An 18,313-nucleotide genomic window follows, 5' to 3' on the forward strand; every position below is an offset into this window, starting at 1 on the left:
AAATGCTGCTTATTTATTGGGTCCCCAATATAAGGGGAACAACTTACTAGTATGCTAGTAGTGAATTTAATAAAGTATATGATATAATACAAGAATTATACATTTTACAAGTTTAATAGCAAATTATGTTGAAAGCAATTACTTCCATAAGAAATAAGATTCTGGCCTCAAGTTAGTTAAATGGGCTTTGCTCACCGTGCTCATTAACAGAAGTGGCAATTTACTAACAATTCATTTATACTTCTTGAGAAAGAAATTGGTTGATTTGGGTTAATATTCTTACTAAAACAGAAATCGATTGAAGATCTCGACAACAGGAAAACTGCTTAAAAAATATTTTATAATATTGAATATGAATCAGAAAAAGACTGCCACGAAAAGCGAAATATTTATTGAATGACAATGAATTTTTAAAAAAAATTTAAATTAATATTATAGAATAGATTCATTTTACTTGTCTTATTTATTTAAATCTGACCATATTTGACCGGTTAAATACACAACCTAAAAGTTTAATTGATAACCTCCAAAATATTATCCCTACCCTACCCCATTAAAAAATTTATAAACAGAATCCCCCCCTCCTCAATATATAAAACGCTGTATATATAATTTAGAAAAAATTATTTAAAAGATTTAAAAAAATATACGTGATACGAGATATATAGCGCATATGCCCTCTAGTGTTGAATGCAACAGAGCTACGCTAGGTTTTCCTCATTTCCATCTTATTGGAACTAATTTAATTTGGGTATAAAAGTCAAAATATTAGAACAATTTTTAGTAAGGAACTGCAAAAGAATACTTATAGGAGGATTTGAATGATTGTTGACATTGGAAATATTTGATAATAATGAGTTTAAATTCTTGACATTTATTACGATAGGAAATATAAAATAGGGATAATTAGATAATGATAGTGAACATTGAATTCTGAGATGTATTTTTATTCTTATTAGAGGTAACTTTTCTTGATGCGAAACAGCTTTTTAATGGATCTTTTATTGATATTTAGTTTAATGAATTGTTTCATGTTCACGTTTAAGTCCATTATATCTTTTATTGTTTTATAATACCATAATGTTTTGTATTTTGTGTATTGTTTTCCACTGTATGAGTACAGCCATGTTATGGCATCATGAACTAAGTTATTATCTGAATTTCTTATTATGTGGCCTAAGAGCTGAATCCGGCGTTTTTTAAGAGTAATATTTATTGGTGTGTGAGTTGACTTCCCCTAAAGATTTGAGTTTGAGATAACTCTTGGATAGAAAATACCGTGTATAGTGCGTTCATATATCTATAGAACGCGCCTCTAGCTTTTTGTATTCTCATCTTCATCTCATCTTTACAACTTCCTTTCTTATCTAAGATTACACCTAAGTATTTTATTTTCCCTACGATTTTCACTGTATTCTCTCCAACTGTAAAATTTTGGATTGAAGGCGTGTTTGGGGAGGGAAGAATAACAGTTTTGTTAAAGTTGATCTTAAGTCCAACTCTATAGCTCACAGTCTCAATTAGATAAAGTAGATTCTTGGTTTCTTCAATACTTCTCGAGATTACTACAATATCATCCGCATAGGATATTATCCTATTTACAAAAAAAATCTTCTCATTTGATCCTATATCAACTAGATAGTACATCTTTTATTATTTTATTGATTATTATGTTAAAAAGGAGAGGTGAGAGGGTGCAGCCTTGTTTTACACCTTTTTTTATCCTCAAGAAGGGAGAGATTTTATCATTTATTTTGAAACAAGCAAATAAATTTGAATAGTGATTTTTTAAGATTCGAATTATTTGGGTTTCAATACCGCATTCTACTAGCGTTTCCCAAAGAGCTAACATGGTTAACGTTGTCAAATGCTCTACTAAAATCAATAAATGTGTAGAATGAGGGTATCTTGTATTTATGACACTTCTGCATTATTATTTTCAGAAATAATATAGGTTCCAGTATATTTTTATTTGGCCTATAAGCAAATATGTTTAGGAAAAAGATTAGGCGTCGATTGAGCAATTTTATTTTTTATAAGTACCATAAATATTTTGGACACGCAAGATGTTAGAGCACACGCACGATAATCAGTAAATTTTTGGGGTGCAGTTTTGGGGAAGTTACATAAAAAGGACTTGTTCCATTCTGTTGGGGTACTTCCACTTTCCCATATTTTATTAATGAGGGCCAGAAGGAAGGAAGATGTCGTTCTAGGTGCTATCTTTAGATACTCAGCAGTAATGTTGTCAAGCCCTGGAGCTTTATTGTTATGTAATTTTTTATTACATTCATTATTTCATTTACCGAGACTGGGGTGAAGCAACATTTATGTTTAAACTAGTTGGTATATTTACTTTGCGCCCGTCAAAAACCGTAATATAATAATCAAGCCACAAAGCTATTTCTTGGTCAATTATTATTTTACCATTATTTAATACAATTGAGGGTATCTTCTTAAAGCTACAAGGTTTACAAAAATATTTTAATTTCTTGTATGCATCATATAGTCTATTTTCTCTCACATCTTTGTCTATGTCAAACGCTTTCTTCGCGCAATAGACCCGTCTATCTCTCCGCAGTAATCTCTGTATCAGCTTCCATAGATCCTTATTAGAGCTATTCGCTATTCTTAACTGATTTATTCTCTCAAGGGTATCATTCGACATCCATTCATTCCTTGGGATAAGACTTACTACTGGCAGGACCTTATATGTATCGACAAGAACATCTTTAAAAAGATTCCAACTTTTCTCAACACCTTCTAGCCTAATTGTATTCAAGAAGTTAGCTTCTTTCCCACTTAATACTTGATCAAAATATCTTGCATCGTCCAATGTTCTTATTTTATTTAGTTTGCGAGTTATACCATTACGCGAGAGAGTAGCGCTAGAACTAGTTGAAGATTGTCTGTTTCCATTGTGATACCCCCATAAATTTTTAACCATAATAATTGCTCTAAGCAGTCTATGATCCGATAGGTTTATATTAGTTTGGGCCTTTACATCAACGAACCAACAATGAACATTCGAAATGAAGAAATCGATTTGTGATTTCTGCTGAGCTCTTACAAAGGTGTAAGTACTCCTATCTCCATGACTAAAAAAAGTGTTTTCAATTTTTATTACTACAGAAATCAAGTAATTTCTTACTGTATTCGCTATTCCTTTGTATTAAGGTGGCATGCCCAGTGACGTTTCTGTTCATATATTCCACTTCCCTGCCAATATTCATATTTAGATCACCTAATATTATAATGTTATATCTCTCTGGTAAGGAGTGTATTATGTTAATCATTATATCTATAAAGGCTGATCGCTCATTCCTGTTTGGTAGGACGTAGAAATTTGCGATTATTGTAGACTTGAAGTTCGTATTTAAGTATAGAAGCCCACACCTTTCCGAGATGGGTACAAATTTCATGACATATTTCTGCATTCTCTTATTAATGAGGAAAGCAATCCCCGACCAACTATTGGAGGTGGTGCCCGAGCAAAACATTTTATAATCATTAAAATTAGCCGTAATATCTCCAGGGTAGTGGGTTTCCTGGATGCCCCAAATGTCGATTTTTCCGCATCTAACATCCTTAAAAGAACTGCCAGTTTATTCATCAATCCATTAATGTTAAGAGATGGTAAAAAAATATATATATTTATATAAAAATAAAATAAAAAATTAACCAATCAGAAAAAGGAACCAATCCAATATTAGTATTAGTGTTGTTAAACGGCTCATTCGAGCCAATTTTTAAAAACGGCTAACTCAATATTTCGCCAAAAAATAATTGCCTAAGCCTCGTGATTTCACTAACAGATGTCCAAACCCTTGGGCCATTTTTGAGAAAAGTTTTCAGGCTTGCTATTTTTATGGATAAAATAATGAATTGGCTGTTTCAAAAATCGACTCAAATCGAGTCGTTCAACAACACTAATTAATATAAAAAAAATAAACATAAAAAAATTACATTTCCAATTTTATATATTGGTAAGTCTAGTTTGCCATATAAAAACGTAAGTAAAAAAATCTAGATTCAAAAAAAGGTAGGGTCTATTCAACCCAATGACATATAATAATATCATTGATTCAACCCCAACTCAACAAATTGCATATAACTATATCAAATCTAAGTCATGAAATTTGGTAGATATATATTATATATATATATATATACACACCTTATTATAAAATATTAAACTACTGTAATAATAACCATGTCAAAGTACCTTCAAGTTATAATATTGCCAAAATTATTTCGTGAGGTAAGATTATACCCGCCTCACCTTTGTTCTGTAGATTTAAAATAAAATTGTAATGACAGAGAGGATTTGGGTATTCTTTTGACTCTAAAACGAGCTATTATTAAAGATCTACAATGAATGGGTTTTAGCTCAAAAGCCTGAACCGTCATTTTGGAAATAAATTTTGAAGCCCGCCAATATGTTAAAAATTAACCAATCCGTTATTTAAAAAGAGACTGAAATTTACTAATGAAATTTTGAAATATAAATACTTTTAAATAATTTAGCTGCCCTATCCAATCTCACCAGTAAAATATTTTAAGCTAATCTGCCCAATCTCCATCAGTTGTTTGAAAAATTACGTTCATCCACCCATTGCTTAAAATTTTTAAAACGCTAGTACCAAAAACTTGTTTTTTTTACATTTAAAATAAATTATTACTAATATAACATTTAATTTAAATGGATAAATTGATGATAATATAAGTGTGAAAAATTTAATATTGTCGATATAAGATAAACAAAAATCTGTGTCTTCCCCTTTCAAATCGTTCTTTTCCTACCATACGGCTCTTCCAAGAAACAATTTTTTATATTATTATTTAAATCATTATTTTTTAAATACAAATAATTTATAAAATGAGTTCAAAAAAATTTAATTATAATTTAAAAAATAACTATTAAAAAACATATGGTAACATTAATTTTAGGAGAAAGTATTAGATAATGCCATATCATTTAGGAATTAACAAAAGATACATACAGCATTTTTCTATTATCCCAAAACACGATGTTTTATAAATTATAATCCTTTTAGTTTGATAACATCTTCCTCTTTTTCATCACGACAACACACTTCATCATAAAATTATTCATTTACAAAAACAACCATATTCGTAATGTAAATCAAATATATTTAAAAATTTTAATAAACGTTTTAATTTAAAAATTGAGTTACCTCATTTAAACCCTTGAACATTTTAAACTTTATGTTCTATTGAACTATTGGACTGTTACGAAACCACCTTCACATTATAATACCTAAATGATCAATTTTAAGCTACATATAGTGTAGAGTATATTATTAATTATTTCATTATTACTAACAAATACTTAAATTTTATTCAAAATTATAAATAGTCTTAATTTAATCAGAGATTTGCAAAATCCGGCCAATCTAGGCCCATTAAGATTTTTACATATGTTACATTACTAATTTTCCCGTAATCTATATCTCTGTTTATTTTTTTTCCCAATGTCATGGTCATGGCTATCTATTTCTTTAACAACTGTTTTATAAATCAATTGTGTTTTGTTATCTTATATTGTGTATTTGTAATTGGATCATTGAATATATTTTTTTAATTTTTTGTGAAATTAAATTAAATATTTTATTTTATATATATTTAGTATTTTAGCTAGACAGCTCTTAAAATGAAATAAGCTATTGTAATTTATTTTAATATATATTTATATTTTATTTATCAATCAAAATCGAAATATTTGCCTGAATTTAAATTTAGTATTCTATTTTATATTTAGTATTTTAGCTTGACAGCTCTTAAATACAATGAAATATAAGCATATTGTAATTTATTTTAAAATAATATTTATATTCTATTTATTAATGCTAGGGCTTTTAAAGAATCGAGATTTACAGTCAATGCCTGATATTTTATTTGTGCTAAGAACATAATGATAATTAAAAATTACTCTCAAAATTAAAAAGTTGCGCGTTTAGGATTAAAAAAAATCTTTAACTATTAAATATATAAATTTCAATATTCATTTTAAATATGGCCCTGGAGAAAGCCATCTTAAGGGCCCTGTGTTCTATATAAATTTTGATCCATAAAAGTATACTATATAAATTTTTCAGACTAAAGCCGATTTTGTAAATATATGATATCTGAGTCTTTAGACAGTAATATTGCCGCAAATAGTTTGGTATTCTTTTTTTTACTCAAGAAATATAAATATGCTAAAATGGTCTCCAATTACAAAATATACTAACTTAATTTATTCCCTATCCCTTTTCAAAAATTATTAGAAATTTCACCGTGGCAAAAAAAGACCTAATTAGTTAAAATAAACATAAATATATCACATATTTTTTTTAAAGAGAATATTAAAATGAGTGCCTAAAATAAGTTAACAAGATATTCGAAGTAGAGCCAGTAAAACCATCAAATATTTCTTCTAAGTTTTCGATTATTACAAATATTAAACTTTCCAATCTTATATGTAATTCAAAACAAAATCGACATATTTAACTCGTGATATGTGACATGCCTTTCCCCTTTAAAAAGCTTTAATTTAAGAATCTTAAGTATCTACTAGAAAAATTTATAGCGAAATGAAATTGATTAAATTTAAGCAATTTTCTTTTCCTCTTATAATTGCGACATTGTAGCATTTATTATTCATTGTCAATATAGGTATATATTAATATGTTTTTAATATTCCATAATTTATGATAAAATAGCATTGCGTAATTTTGGATTTAAATAATAGCGAATTTTTCTATACGTTTATAAAATAATCATAGCCGTTTAAGCCTATTTATAGCCGGAACCAAGTTAGCGGAAAACTATCACTCTGGCCTTGGAGGTTTTCTTAAAAATGATAGCAGCTCAAATTTGAAAGAAACTAATATAAAGTAAACCACCTTAATCTTACCGAATTTTTTCCGGCAGGCCTCTGTAGATTAAACCGAAATAGCAGATATTTAGCTATTACTTAATTATATATCTCACATAGAAAATCGCTAGTGGCACACTTTAAGGCCTAAAAAGAAGCAAAAAATTGGAACTTTTTTAAAATATAAATAATAAATAAATTAGCACTTATTTTATTACACAAAACAAATCCAAGAAAAAAAAAATTGCCAGAATTATTTCATTTTTTTGAATCCTAACCTGATTCAACTCTAAAAATAGGTACAAGGCCCATCTGATTTAAGAATAACGGAAAAATTTTATGTCTAAAGAAGAATTTAAAATTCCTTTGGTTGTTTATCAACCAAGAGTATACCGTAAAGATGAAAGTCCACCGTATATTAACTTATAACTATACTAATTCATAATAAACAAACAAATTAGAATAAATAATTGAATATATAACTTATTATAGTTTTAATTGAATATATAACTTATTATAGTTTTAATTGAAGTCATAAAGGTAAGGGTAGAAGAAATCCCGCTAACTTTGATCAAAATTATGTTAGGCTCAAGCCTACTTATAAGTCATAAAAAATAACTGGGATTAGAATCGGCTTAAGAATAAAAGAACTCTTGGTAAAAACAAGATAAAAACAGTTTAGAAATTTGATGAAAGAATATATATTTGTTTTATCGAAATATCTTCATTTTTAAAATTGGCATTATGAAGAATTAAAAGAAAAACGATTGTATTCTTTGTTTCCAAAACGAGGACGCTATGTGCGATCTGAAAATTTATGTTTTTCCTATTTGTGATTTGAAAAAAAATTGGTTAAAATCACATATTCATAATGATATACATATGTTTGCAAATAAAATTGTTAATTTTACGTTTTTTTAGCTTTAGAAGCAAATAAATGAAGGACTTATATTTTTCTTCTCTATTTTATAATTATCAATTTTTAATTTGTGCACAAAAAGAAAATAAAAATAATTATCGTAATTTTGGATACAATAAGACTATTTCCAATTCTTTTTTATTTTAAAGGCTTTATATATTGAAAAGAAAATATGCAGGTTTCTTCATTCTTTAAAGCGCATGCTCGATTTGAGCCAATTTTTAAATTTTACCCCAAAAATATCACGCTAGCCTAAAAATTTTGCTCATAGATTTGGGAACTTAAAGATAAATGAGAAGATAGCGAAAATGTTATATAATTAATAAAAGGTTTTGATTAGGAAAGCATATTGGTTGGGTTAATTTTAAGTTTATTTAGCAAAATGATGTTTTAAAAAAAGTATTAATTTAGAAATGAGAAATATAAGCTAATCTTAACTGATCTTTATATGAGGACCATAGTCCGGCCTGTGCACCGGATTGTAATCTTATCTACCCGTAATATTCTTCTTACAAGTCGACTCAAAAATATAAAAAAGATGTTTTATAATTTTTTTAAAATAAAATAAACCATAGTTATAATTTTATTTAAAAATTAATTAGAATGCGTTTTAAATAGAAATTATGGGTTAGACGAGTAAAAAAACTAATTATATATCAGTGTGGATAAAGAGGGTTTATATGCGAACTGATGGACGTTAGATATTTAAAGGGAAAAATATCAATCTCGATATATGCTAAAAATAATAGTACTGTTCTTTTGTATCAAATTATGTTATTTGCATATAAAATCCTTATAGGCCTTTTAAAAAACATTTTAATTGCTGTTCCTTTATATATATGATAATGATATTCTCGAGACCCACCGCGCAAATATCTTACAGTCAGCTGTCCTGCTTTGTTGGAAGGGGATGGGAACAACAGTTCTACTTAATATTATATTATTACTAATATATAATAAACTAAATAATATTTATTTTTTTTTACCTATTTTTGGGGATTGTTTTATTGGTGGATCCAAGGGATATTTAGAAACGGTGTTAGATAATATGGGGTTTTGAAAGTAATCCATTGTAGTTGTAGTTTTAATTTGATAGGAATCAATTTTGTTTTTTTTGAATTTACTATTAATCATATTTCTGAGAGCTTCTAATTTGGATGTTAGACTACTTGATTTAATTGTATTTATATTGTTTTCATTTTGTGTATTGTAGAACACTTTTCGACAATTCGATGTGTTGTAGCGGTGAGAATCCTTACAAAATTTGGAGTCTATAATTAATTGTTCGATTGTTACGATTTCATAGAAATAATATAACATTAACAAAAAGATCCATGCCATGATAGAATTCATTCTTTATTTATTTTTTATTTTTTTACCGAAAATTTAGGAAATTAAAATTCATTTTAAAAATGGGGCAAAAATATTTGGTCAATTTCCAGGTATAGAAAATATGGGAAGGATAATTTAGTTTTTCATTCAGAAATTGAATTTTTTTTGTTTTTATGGGGGTGTAATAATTTACATTTTATAAAATTTATTTTATTTATACCATTTGTTTTATTTCGTCAATTTATTGCAAATTTTTCTTTTTTTTTAAAAAAATTTCTGTTTTTTTTTTAAATCTTAACTTTCCAATAAACAAATAAAAATTAAAATAAATAACAAAAAGATAAATCTTCTTCTTTTTTTCCCTTGATTTTATTCAGGATATTTTTTTTTTAAAAAAGTAAATATAACAATATTTTAAATAAATAATTTACTGAAATAAGTGAGTATAAAAACCTTGATCTCTAATTATCTTGGTTTTTAATATCTAATATGATGCGGAGGTTTTCAAGCACGGGGCTAAATTCCTCCTTTAAGTTTTTGCGAATCCTATTTTTATGATATGTTGCGCATACAATATATATTACAATTTTAAATTAGTATTTAAGTAAATATAGTTCTCCAAATTCTATTACTAAGATAAAAATTTAATTTTAATATGACTACGGAGATTATATCTTAGAAGAATAAATAGATATACATAGTTTAGAAGGTAGAATGGAAACAACTGCTAAATGCTACATTTACATTTTTTTTTTTGAAGAAAAAAAAAGATTTGAAAAATATTAACAATTGCAAACTTTTATTAATATGTTCATTTTTTTTTTAAAAAACATTACTTCTATCTCCGTAAAATAAATATTTGATTTTATATGTAGTAAAAAATATACTAAATAAATATTTTCTTAATAAAAAAAATGGTAATTAGATTTCAAGGAATGGGCTTCCTTCCTGCTGATAAATAAATAAAACGATTTAAATTAAATAAAATTACATTTTCGAGTATTTCGATTACGTTAAAATGTAGTATCTTTTAAATGGTCAATAAAATCGAACTCGAATCTACTTTTAAAACAATTTAGATTTGTTTTGACAAAAAAAAATTCTCTCCTTGGAACGGTCGGATTAATATTTTTTACCAAATATATATTCGCTTGCATAATTATTTAGGATTATAATAAGTCTGCGTGGTTCTCGCTTCATGGGTCTTAATTTTTTAACCGAGCCCGGCCCAGGCCCGCAGTAAAAAATTTTTTAGGTCCAGCCTAGCCCCCAAAATTTAATTTATTGTATTTATTAAAAAAATATATTTTATTTTAGTGTGTTTAGGCTATCATTTTGTTTATAACATAGTTTATTATTAGAAGAAGAAATATTTCTTAAGTTGGCAACTGTTTTAAATAAGCAAAATTTAAATTTAATAATTTTAGGTCAAGCCCATTAAAAAAATCTTCAAAAACCCAGGCCTGATATAAGCCCGCTAGAAAATATGAAGGTCTCTAGTTCTCACTCTAGGAATAAGAATATAGGCATATAATTCCGTTTCTTTTTCTCTTTCTTTCTTGCCTCGAGAAAAAAATAGCTAAAGGTTAGGGCTAGTTTGACACCCGTATTGGTTACAAGTCTCACAATGCATCCAAATTTCTTTTCGTATATCAATTTAATAAAATATAAATATTTTGTATATATAAATAATATATTTAAGTTTTTATTTACTTTATACAATAAAAATACATATTTCAAAATATGTAATTTGTCATTCTGACGAATGAATTAATTTAGAGTTAGACAATATTGGTAAACTAATCTCTTTATTTATGATAATCCATAAATTTGAAAAACGATGCACATTTATGCATAATTAAAAATCAATTTTGGTTTCCCGCCATTTCCTTTTTTTGAACGTTATGATACATCTATAATATTTATATATACGATCGACAAACAAATGCAAACCAAACAGATTTATATTGTAGCGGCCTCTAATAAAAAATAAATTTAATCTAATAACTAATTTGTGAGTATAATTAATCAACTAATGTAGTAAGAGTCAGCTCACCGGTAATTCTTGTGGAGGTCAGAATTGTAAAAACCCTATTTAACAATAATACTAGTTACTAAGATTAGATAAAGCATGTTGAAGATAATTATGGCAAAGTTTATAAAAATAATATGTTTTGATATTAAAACCAATATCAAAAGTTATACATTTATATTATAGTAAAAATTAAAAAAATTTTTTTGTATATATGTAAATTTTGTGGGGCTCGCCACAATTATTTTATATTTTACAAACAATTCTCAACAAAATTAACAAGAATTTATATTAAATATAATGTCAATTTGAGATCAATGTATAATTATTAAAATATTAATTTTTAAAATACCTGATCTTATACACCCCACAAAAGTATTGAAGTAAATTATGTATATTATAATAATTATATATATAAATTTAAAATAATGTTTAGAATGAGGAAAAAATGGCCCGATCAAGAAGACCGGAGCAACAAGAATCCGAACAAAAAAGCCCTACTTTTAAACAACTATTTACATGGTTAGTAAATGGGGATAATGTGGAAACAAAGCTTTATTAGTAAATGAGATTTTGTTTTTCTTAGTTTTCATTTTAGTGGAGTTAATAAAATGATAATATATGGCAGCAGGTGAATAAATTTGCATTGAATCACATCATTTACATTACTTTTAATAATATTATTAATTTATTTTTGAATCTTGATAATCAATAATAATTATTTTTTTAAAAATATTCTTCCTTTTATTCTCACTCTCTCTTTTATCTCTTATATTTAACGTTTAAATCTTCAAATCAAATAATTTGATTAAAGTGGGACAATGAATGCCAAACTTGGAAAACGATTGAAAGATAAAGATTTATGTAATATGTGACTCTTAGTTATCTATATTTTGTTAAAGCTAAAATATTTATGCAGAAAGATTTTCATTAAAGAAATATATTAATATAATTCATTATTAAAATTTGTTTGAGAAATCGGTTCAAATTCATATAAATGGAATCGGCAAAGCTTTAGATGAGAACCCCCCCTCCCTTCCCCCTCAATTACTAAAATATATATATAATTTTAAAATAAATATTAACTATGTATGTTGGCTAATCAGGAGCACCCCCTTCCCTCCGATTTTAATGACGTAATTTATTTGTGGGTCATGGAAAGAATGTGGGCTCAAAATTTTTTAGCATATAAATCATTAATTTTAGTAGCCTAACAAGCCTTCACAGTTAGTGCGAATTCGCGGCGAAGTAGGGGAGACCTGGGCCTACTTTTTTATTTTAGGACTAATTGTTATTTGGTCAAAAGATCTATCTCTATACATCTTCATTTAGTAGTAAGAGGCCCGTATTCAAAAGATATTGATCAAAAATAATTTTTTAGCCCTTTAACTTTTATTTTTGGTTTTGAGTTTAAAGTATTCCCTCAGATTAAATGAAATTTAAATATCATATTTCACAATGTATAAGCTACCTATTAAACTAAATCCGTGTTTTTTTTCAGTTTATCTGGAAATAATTCTAGAGCCATTTAAGCAAACTCACTAACCGGGGGTAGAGCATCAATGGGTAAAATGACAAATAAAATAGTTGGCACAATATTATCTAAAATTTTCTGGACTCCTTAACTAGCTAAATTCGAATCATGATAGTGATATTGAAAAACTAAATGATGATAATATTCCTTCATGTTTAAATAGATTTAATCCATGTTATTGCCAAAAATTTATATTCCTATTGACAAAAAGGGTAAAAAAAATCATCAAAAATAATTATCGCATCTCCATATAAAAAAAATTAATAAAATGTAAAAACGATAAAAATAAAAAAATTGAAAAAGGAAAGATTGGAATTGTGTGTTGTGCAGTAAAAGTTATAACAATAGTAAAAAACGATAAGATTGGATACAGTATACCAAACTAGTTGTGCTAGGAATGAGCCTTTTTTGTGAGCCTTGTGAGCCCTTGTTGTGATGATTAATTTTTTTTTGAAAATATTTGCAATTTGTATTAATATGTGTAGTTAATTTTTGATTATATTTATTTTAATAATCAAATCAAGAGTAATAAAAATAAGGAATTAAAAATTTGACAATAAATATACTAATATTTTTTCAATTTCTCGATGTTTTATATTAGCTAGATTGGATTTATAATTAATTATTAACATGTAAATTTAAATTATAACAATAAAAATTAAAATATTTATGTAAATTTGAAATTTGACATCTTAATATTTATGTAAATATGATATTTGACATCTTACCCCGAAGAGCTTGCCATCTTACCCAAGGTAGGTAGTAAATAGCAAAATGCACTATTTTTCCCTAAACTTTAATAGCGCTAAACGGTCTCCCCATTTATTTATCTATCTCGCCGCGAATTCACGCTAACTGTGAATGCAGGGTAATAAAAGCGCGTTTACTCAAATTCAGTTTTTTTTGGCCGGAGTCCATTTCAATTAACTTAATTTAAAACCTTATCACGGTCCTACTTTATTGATTTTTAGACACGAACCTCTTCTACCCTTTCCGAATATTTTTTTAGAGTCTGAAAATATTTAAATTTAAAAATAGAAATAAAAAGCATTTCCATTTTTGTATAATGTAAAATTTTAAAAATTATTCCTTTTTCTAATTCCAGAGAAATTCTAATTTAGAAGCGATTTATCTAATCTTTAATAAAGTCGTATGGCTGGAAATAATCCCTCGGCTAACACACATAATAAATCATTCTTTTTTATTTATTTTGTATTTTTTAAGCTTTAGTTTAACTCTTTTTAAAAAATATTTTTTAACCCGAAGCTGAGATGCAGGGCTCTATCTAACCCCAGAACAAGCCATTTGCATTTTGCTGCATCTTTACTCTTGGTAAATATATGTTTTTTTAAATATGAAAATATATGAACTTTTTGAATAACATTATTCAGATAAATAAATATTTATTAACTTTAAAGGCCATTTTTCTTTTGCAAATTATTTGCCGCTTTAAACAAAAAAATTTTTCATATAAGGAATAATAACAGTAATTTAAATTTAAATTAATAATATAATTTTCATCGAGCTAGTAGATAATGAAGTTGATACGATTTTTTGTAATAATTTTTGAATTAGTTGTTAAACGGCTCGATTTTTAAAAACGGTTAACACAATATTTTAGCCAAAGATATTATGCAAGACTCGAGATTTCGTTAATAGACTTCAAACCTTTCCACAATCTATGAACAAAATCTTAAGGCTTGCGTAATATTATTTGGCTAAAATCTTGGGATAACCGTTTTAAAAATCAAGCCCTTTAACAACAGTACTGAATAATGCCTAAGTTAAATGGATGAACCATATGTGACAAACTTACCGGTAGGCTAAAACAAATGATCAATATCCATATTCATCCATTTTAACTTAAATTCGTAAAATATTTTTTTATCTCTAATAATATCATTTTAAAAGCACATATTTCTACAGCAATCGTTTTTTTCATAATTTAAATAGTATATTAACTAAATTTATTTCTTTATTCATATGAATAATGATGATATCAATTGTGAATTTATTGCTATGTTATTTCATTCAATGTTTTATACCGGAAATTTGAGGAAAGCCTTAAATTTGTGCAACTAATAGTAAAACCATTAATGATTAAAAAAACTTTGAAGATCAAAAAAATTAAATATCTTTTCGTAAATTGAAGATTTTTGAATTTTGAGCAAATGTTAAACTCTGAGAAAAACACTTAGCAACTAATAGTTTTTTTTAGATTTATTTAGAATGCTAACTCTAGCTTTTTTTTCTGGAACATATATGGCCGTCCTCCAAGTTTATGAGAAACGTCGACCCCCATACTGTCCCCCTGGACCTAGTGGATATTTTAGGTCCTTTAGTGACTTCGATATCCAACTTTATCTAAAATTTTTATTTAATGACTTATGTCCAGGTGTGACATGATAAAATTTTGGATGTTCGGATAAGGGGGGGGGGTGTTTATAGTTATAGATTTATATCTTTTTTTTTAGTATTATCCATACACAGTTAGCGCGAATTCGAGGCGAGATATACCAAAATGAATAAAATTATATTTATATCATATTTTGTATAATTCACCGCGAATCCGCGCCAACTGTGAATGTATGATTAATTATTATATTTATATATATATAAATGCAGTTGATACAAAAGAATATATGGATTGTTTTATAAATTTAGAATCAGATCAAAATAAATCTGATTTCTGAATTGAAATTTTAAAAAAAAGTATATTAATTTACCTACAATTTTGCCTGAATATTTATAATTATTTTTTCGAGATTAATTTATAACCACTAATTTATATTTTCTTTAATATCCCTGGGTCATTTGATAGACATGTCCATAATGAACTTTTATACTTTATCAAAAAGCTATATTTTCAAGAAAAACTTCAAGCTAGAGAGTGTTTTTTGTTAAAATTTGTTATCATTAGTTAGTATTCTTAATAATTTAATAAATATTTGAAAATGACTATGATTAAAAGTAAGATAATTGAAGAATGATAATGAGGGCCAAGAAAGTCTAGAGACTTCGCCACTAATCTTATATGAAATTCGTAATTTAAAAATTATAGCAGCACAATTTAATGAATACATCACACACCTAAGATATAAATATTCGATATAATAATTTTTCTTGATTTTAATTTATCGAAAAAAATTTAATTTTCTATCTTGACTTGAGTCGTGGTAGAACCCGAATATGTTTTAATTCCCTCTAACCTCTATAGTCATTAAAAATCTTAAAGACAGTTTAATAAAATAGGAAATATCGATTTAAGCTTATTTGTAGATATGAATGTGAAGAAGCGGTTCAACTTCTTCAAAAAGCAACAGATAATTAATGATACGTTCTGGCCTCTATTTGTGAAACCTTCTAAAGCTATACAATTTCCCAGAAGAATATTATCTGGAATGTTTTCTTTGGTAAAGAGTACATAAAAATTAAAAGTTAATAGAAAATTTAATATAATTTAATTAGCTCTAAATTAGAATGCGATTGCATTGATAATACAAACATGCCAAACAAAAATGTAAGTTATTATATTTTTAAAAAAATTAAATCTAAACAAAATTAATTGGAATAATAAATTTTTAATAAAATTTAAATTTGCATTTTGGAATCTGCCGCTCTCAAAGAATCAAGATCACACCTTCGTGTAGAATCTATCCCTTACGTCTCCTTTGGCCGGCCGCGGACCTAAATGTTGTGTGGTGTGTATGCGAGGTCAGGGGCGTGCTTACACATTTGTCGGAAAGCAAAATATCTTGGATTACCCTTTTAAAAATTATTTTTTTTTCCGATATTTTTAAACTGAACGAAAATTACAGAAAACATGATGTTAAAATTTTTAGTGAACTCGTTAACCTGTCTTTTTAATAAATATATAATTACAAATTAAATACACTATGAATTTAAATGGCATTGGATATATTCTCAACCAAATTGTATAATGGAAATAAAAATTATTAACATAACATTATAGGTTAAATTTTATTTACTAAAGCTTTTTTCCTTGCAAAACTTGATATGTGCTATCAGGAATAGGGAAAATTTGTTCATCCTTAGTCATACAGGATCTTAGGTGGGTCTTGATGATTGATTTAAACTTTGAAAACCTACACTCAATAAAGTCACGATGATATAAATTTTTATCAAAATTCTTAGAAACAATTTATATAATAAATAATGCTAAAAATAATTTGTATAGGAGGGCACCTATATAAAAATATTTTTTAATTACTAATTCAAGCCATAAACCTGCCTATCAATCATGAAGAAACTTGTAGTAGTTAATTCCACAACAAAATTTTAAAGTAAAAAAATAGGAAAAAAAATTTAGACCGCTTTCTATCTTTCTTATCCCACAAAATTTTAAATATTTTGATTCTTTATGAAATATTAATTAGCATAATCTTAGAATTAAGAAAAAGATATCTATAAAAAAATTTTTTTAAAAATGTTTTGTGTCCTTGTTAGTTCAAAATTTGGCAGCTTTAATATTGTAGAATCCAATGGCAATTTATTTGCTCCAATTTTAAAATCGAATATTGCATTCATCATAGGCGTAGCCAGGGTGGGGGACAAGGAGAAATTCCCCCCCCCCCTTCAGAAATTTATCACTTTTTGTAAATATCATTTTTAGCTATTAAAAAATATCCCCCTTAGTCCTCTCCTCACTCCCTGACCCTCAAATATGTATGCATATATCTTAAATAATCATTTAAAAGAAAGAATGCAAAAGTTGATATTTTTTTATAAAACTATTCATCATAATTTATAGATTTTTGGGAAAATAAATTTATAAATATATAAAATGAACCAAAAATGTTTTTTAATAAATGGAATATAAGCCAAAGATAAGTCTTAAGACAGAAGTGAAATGTATTATAATTATTAATAATAGATCCATAAAATTACTAAATAATATAATATATGAAATATAATTTTTTATAAAGTGAGTAATTTTAATTTATTTATCTTAATAAAAGTAAAATATAATTACAAAACTATTGATAAAATTAAATCATAAATTAAAAAAATATTAAAGCACAATACAAACAGTGGAATATTATATGTCGTAGATTTAGAGTATATCTAATTATCAAATGACAATCAAGTAATTTTTACCCATATAACGAATAATATATTTTACAGAAAACTATAAAATATTGATAAGGACATCAGAAAATATCTTTTAAAGACATTGTGGGATGAATAATATGAAGATTAAATTTAAAAATCATTTTTACTTAAAATAAATAGATGGCGTTAAATATTTGAATGCAAATTGTTGCTATATTTAATATCAAGAGCATTGATTAGTAAAATTTGTTAAATTATTAACTGTATAATATTCTCTAACTGTCAAATATGTCTGTAAAAGTGGAATTTTACCTAGTATTTTATAACTAATTCTATATAATAGAGTAAAATCAACTATATGTCTACTTGCTTTTTATAAATAAATTTCTTATAATTGTTTGGAATAAATTATTACCATGCTTTTATATAAAGGTATATACAATACAAGTAATTTATTATATTTTTATTTTATATAAAATAATAAAAATATATTTAATATTTGTTCCAGGCTTATTTTTTTTATTAAAATTTGTAAAAATATTT

The 18,313-nt window shown here is 26.3% G+C and overlaps 1 protein-coding gene across 1 annotated transcript in view; it reads right to left on the minus strand.

The window, feature by feature from the left end:
• The window catches only part of LOC135922516 (tyrosine-protein kinase receptor-like), a 36,560-nt gene extending 27,340 nt beyond the window's left edge, over window positions 1–9,220 (minus strand). Inside the window, exon 1 of the mRNA XM_065456881.1 lies at window positions 8,786–9,220. Coding sequence (XP_065312953.1) covers window positions 8,786–9,152 — 367 coding nt within the window. The 5' untranslated portion in view covers window positions 9,153–9,220. The remainder of the gene's footprint in view (window positions 1–8,785) is intronic.
• Between the last annotated feature and the right edge of the window lie 9,093 nt (window positions 9,221–18,313).

Source organism: Gordionus sp. m RMFG-2023, chromosome 1 (assembly GCF_954871325.1).
Source record: "Gordionus sp. m RMFG-2023 chromosome 1, tfGorSpeb1-WG-v2, whole genome shotgun sequence".
In the NCBI taxonomy this organism is placed as follows: domain Eukaryota; kingdom Metazoa; phylum Nematomorpha; class Gordioida; order Chordodea; family Parachordodidae; genus Gordionus; species Gordionus sp. m RMFG-2023.